This window comes from Rosa chinensis, chromosome 5, assembly GCF_002994745.2.
Source record: "Rosa chinensis cultivar Old Blush chromosome 5, RchiOBHm-V2, whole genome shotgun sequence".
In the NCBI taxonomy this organism is placed as follows: Eukaryota; Viridiplantae; Streptophyta; class Magnoliopsida; order Rosales; family Rosaceae; genus Rosa; species Rosa chinensis.
The window spans coordinates 78,467,767-78,472,507 of NC_037092.1; the positions used below are offsets into that span (position 1 = coordinate 78,467,767).

General features: G+C 35.5%; 1 protein-coding gene across 1 annotated transcript; it reads right to left on the reverse strand.

Annotated features, from left to right (window-relative positions):
* Nucleotides 1–301: 301 nt before the first annotated feature.
* LOC121049082 lies at nucleotides 302–2,366 on the reverse strand. The gene is made up of 5 exons (XM_040505565.1): nucleotides 2,268–2,366; nucleotides 1,911–2,051; nucleotides 1,714–1,820; nucleotides 1,502–1,594; nucleotides 302–821 (listed from the first exon to the last, which is right to left on the reverse strand). Exons 3-5 carry the CDS (start codon nucleotides 1,777–1,779, stop codon nucleotides 504–506), a joined length of 477 nt encoding a protein of 158 aa, XP_040361499.1. The 5' UTR covers nucleotides 1,780–1,820; nucleotides 1,911–2,051; nucleotides 2,268–2,366; the 3' UTR covers nucleotides 302–503.
* Nucleotides 2,367–4,741: the final 2,375 nt, after the last annotated feature.

The following is a 4,741-nucleotide window of genomic DNA, read 5'->3' on the forward strand; positions in this document are numbered from 1 at the left end:
GAATTTGAGAACTTCCATTCCTTGAATAATTTTTTTTTTCTGATTAAATATAAATTGATTTTCCAGCAAATAAAAAAAAAATAAACTGAATATAAAAGAAATTCTTCATATTTCACATTAAATAACTGTTTCATATATAAGCAACTTGTTCATTTGTACACCAAAATTTAGAAGCTACGCAGCCTACATTAGCTGCACTAAGCTAATTAGATGTCCTATATGTGTTGAGACTTTGAGCTGAGTGAAGCACAAGGTCAAAACTCAAGTAAATCCACTAAAGTCCTATATGTGTCAGCTTGCATTACTCAAAAGGGACACATTGGATTTGCTTGAGTATTGCTAGACAGTACCATAATCAAGGTAAAAAGCTATAACTGCACAAAAAGGGACATCAGACCAAAAGTCTAGCAAATGCTCACCCAAACTACTCAAGCAAAGTCTTAGAAGTTGGTGCTAGGATGGGGGAAGTGATCCTCACTCATCTGCCCAGGAGATTGCCTCAATCAACATTCCACTTGAGCCTTCAGTAGTCCATTTTGTTCCTTCATACTGAGCATGTTAAAGGTAAGTTGGTCGATAAGATCACGCAATTCAGCTACCTCAGAATTGTTGCAACCACATGCAGATACTCTGCGTATGTTAGAACGTATGTGAGGGATGTTACCAATGTCATGGATCATCCTACCCTTCCTCCCAAGCTCCTTAGCCATTATTGGGTACCCAGCTTCCAAAGTCAGTTTGATAGAATCATGTGCAGTACCCTCAGGTGCCTCTTGGTATAACTTCTCTATAAGGGCATTCCTCTCAGCCTCCGTCTTCTCCTACACAAGTAGAATTAATATATAGATAAATAAAAGCAAATAACATAACTAAGGGCCTAAATTTGAGAAAGATGCCCAGATTATTTAAGAAAGATTTGGCAATAACCACTTTGATCTTCTTGGTATGAGAAAATTTTATGTACGCAAGTACACTAGCTTTGTTCTAGTCTCTGTTTTCGTTCATTAATTACACATATCTCCATATTCGATACATCCATTTGCAAATGAGGTTGACATTATATTATCATATTTTCAACTTGTGCAGAAATCAGGCTTAACAAATACCCGTTGAATAGGATACTATCACCAAAACAAACTCAAGTTCTGGATATAAAAGTCAAGTTACACATTTTTTTTTTTTGGTCAAAGATATTCATTAAAAGCTGGGAAGCATCCCAACCAAACAACTAATAAGAAAGATACATTGAGTATGTCTATATTTCAGAAAGATGCCATATCATTATTATGCAACTAATAAGATAAAAAAGAATGACAGATATCAAGATAGATGATAAAGAGATTGGCCAAATGATTTACATTCATTATCCATGATTAAATACAACGATCTAGTAAGAGATTAATAAGCTTAATTTAAAGGCCACAAGGAGTGGAGGGCTGAGATCATCACCAACACAATCTTTATGCAGTATACACAACCTAAATTAAGTTAAGTGACTTACATATTTGTTCTTGGCAGCCTCATTGATCCATTCTTGATTATTATCCTTGTGTTTCTCTCCCCAATTCTGTATGAGTGACAACTCCTTCCCACCCTCCATTAAACACACACACACACACACACACACACACATATATATATATATATATATTAATAATCAGTTGACTGCCCATTTAAGAGTGGCTTTTGAACTTGAAACTAATTCATGTTTACCTTAGAGGCCACCAAAGCATGTTGAACGTATGGCCGTGCACCAGCACTATGAGTATGTTGTTGCATACTTGCATATACCTGTTAGCAGAATTCTTTTCCGCAATCTCCTTCATTATGCAAATAATTATCAATCAAATCTGTAAAAGTTCAATTAGAATAAATGAATAATAAAACCAAAGAAATTAATGAATCCATACAATGCAAGACTGGTTGGTATATATGTTGTCACAAAGCTAGTGCCAATGTGAGACAGATCTCTCATTCCATAAATCTGCATTAGGCAAGTTTGCTCTTCCTTGCTCAGGTGAGCCAAATGCTTTCCACTCCTTTAGTCGAGTCTTGAATTGGGAGTAAGTAGTAGACATTTTGGAACCCACATAAGCAACAACAGCTAGATCAGTTAAGTCCACTGTAAAGAACACCTGATTAAGAATTGTTAGGTACATGACATTTACATTTACCTTAGGTACAGGTATACTTATCATCAGAATTGTTAGTAAACAATTATTTATTTAAAACAAAGAACAAATCCACCTCATTTAGGATAAACTCACCTGCAAATCCTCTCTTAGCAACCTCTTATCATCTTCATCAACATCAGACCAGCCATATTTACATACTGGTGCCCCACCCTGAACAGTAATTCCTATCTCAGAAGTAAACATTTTAGAAATTGTGTCATTATTAGAAGGGACATGGATGGTTGGATGAAAGTCAACACGCATAGGTCCACCATTAGCCTTTATAAGATCCTGAAGAGCTTTACCACACTTCCTTTTCATGCCAATGCCCACAAAAGGGATTTCTACAAACAAAAACCAATTATATATATTTACCTATCCTATATGTCTAATCCAATTTGCTTTGGGAAAAAAAACAGGAAAAAAAGACAAATACGATTTACCTTATTGGGTAGGCAGTCGATGATTTGATGGAGGCATGTTAGCTGGTAGTGGCACATTAGTTTGTGGTGGCAAATTAGCTCTTGGTGGCATGTTAGCTCTTGCACACACATGACTGACATGAGCACATGAACAGTAGTTGCTAGCACATTTTTACGCACAGTAGGGGTGGCTAACACATTATTTGTCATAGTTGGTGTTGCTGGCACATTCTCACGCACAGTAGGTGTAGCTGACACATTATCTGCCATAGTTGTTGTAGTTGGCCGGCTGTTGAGGTGGAGGCACTTTTTGAACCATCCTTATCCGCTTCCCTCTCCCTTGAGCCATCTGCAATATTTCAATTACAAATTAACATCTTCCTTAGCTTAAAGAACAATAAGTACAAGCAGTGCACTAATCAAACATAGAATACATTATAAAAAATAACATGTATATTTCATTGAACTTCAACTGAGACATTACCTAGACTAATTGACCTAGACATATATCGTGCATGTGTGTATATGTATATAATGGGCCACTAATCTTTAGAAGTAAATGAAGGAAAGCAAACAAGTACTTAAAAATATATACCAAGATCATAATGAACTAAAGACATGCTGAAATTTTTGAACATGTATACATGTTGATAGATAAATAATTCATATCATGACATATTGAGATCGATACTTGAAAAAAGGAGGTAGTGAAATCAAACTTTTTCCTTAGTTTCTTTGAGGAATACACAAGCTCAATTTAACGACTTCACGCAAATCATTTCAGGAGGATTCTAATGACCTTAATGGTTTCCTTGTACTGCAATAATATTTGCAAGATCAAACCATTAAATTTTGATACAATAAGTATATGTGCCACTATTAAAAAAAAAAAAAAAGTAGAGTAATAATGCTTATCATAAACTAAGACATGTTGAAATTGGCTGAGATACATGTAATTGAAGTCAAAGCAATCAAAATTATCTTTATTAAAATACCTGAGCTCTACCCAAAGCAAATGAAGGAATTAGCAATTTTCCCCCACTAGCAACACAAGTATCAACCTGCATATAGATCAACAACACAACCACCTTTAGAGAGAAATCAATATCTGAAACCAAGACAAAGCCATAACCACATCAGTTGAAAAAGGAAAAAAAAAATTCCTTACAACATTTGTACCCAAACCATTAGGAAAAAGACAATCCATTTAGTCTATATCCCCTTCCTTTATCAATATAATACACTTCTTTTTCTTTTTCTTTTACATTCCTCAAGGAAAAATTGTTTCTCATAGGACATGAATTGCCAATTACAAGCACTTAGAAAATGCCACCACTACTGCATGCATATCTTTAAAAGATAAAATGGCAGAGGAAAACAAAAAACTGGGAGCAACAGAAATTTTTTTTGTATCTTGAATATAAATCTGTAATATTCCTCTTTCCAGCAACAACATAACCCCCAAAAAGTAAAAAGGTGGACAAGAAACAACTAGAGCAAAAGTGAACTAAAGGAAGGGGGTGCAACAATAGAGACTACGTCATAGCTGAGTCAGTCCACCCTATCATTGACTATGACCATGACTAAGTATATCATAAACTCATGATCCAATGGACATAACAAGAATAAGATTAAGATGAGAAAATGGTGCCTAAACCGATGGGTTTTGGCTAATAAAGGCCATGGAAACTCAAAATATCAACCAATGGAATGGTAAGCTCTAACAAAACTACTATCTCTACAAACACAAAAAAAAGCGAGGGAGAAGATCAATGTCAGAGTTTGTAGCTTTGAGCTTTTTATTTTTTCCTATCTTGGATCTCATCTGACATAATTTCTGAAAATCTTGTTCCCGTAAAACTCCAAACCCTTCTCTTATCCAGTGTTTCCCTTGATCACTCTGATCTCAGACCAACCTCTGCCATTTTCAGGTCTCTATGTGCTTTTACAGCTAACTTTGCTCCTAAATGAGATGGCAAGCATGGAACAGCCAAACATATTTAACCATAATTCAAGATACACAGAACCAGCAGGCCTCGACCACACAAAACAGTACTAAGAAAACGAAACTGTGAATAGCTTCAGAATCATTCTCATTGCTCCCCATTTCTGAGTATATCATAAACAGTCCTAATACTCGCATCT

Bases quoted from the DNA above. Each gene is read 5' to 3' on its own strand.
- LOC121049082 (XM_040505565.1), bottom strand. From the start codon at position 1,779: ATGCAACAACATACTCATAGTGCTGGTGCACGGCCATACGTTCAACAT. The intron at 1,595-1,713 runs GTAAACATGAAT...TGTTTAATGGAG, and splicing joins ATGCTTTGGTGGCCTCTAAG to GGTGGGAAGGAGTTGTCACT. The intron at 822-1,501 runs GTAAGTCACTTA...CTACTTGTGTAG, and splicing joins AGGCTGCCAAGAACAAATAT to GAGAAGACGGAGGCTGAGAG.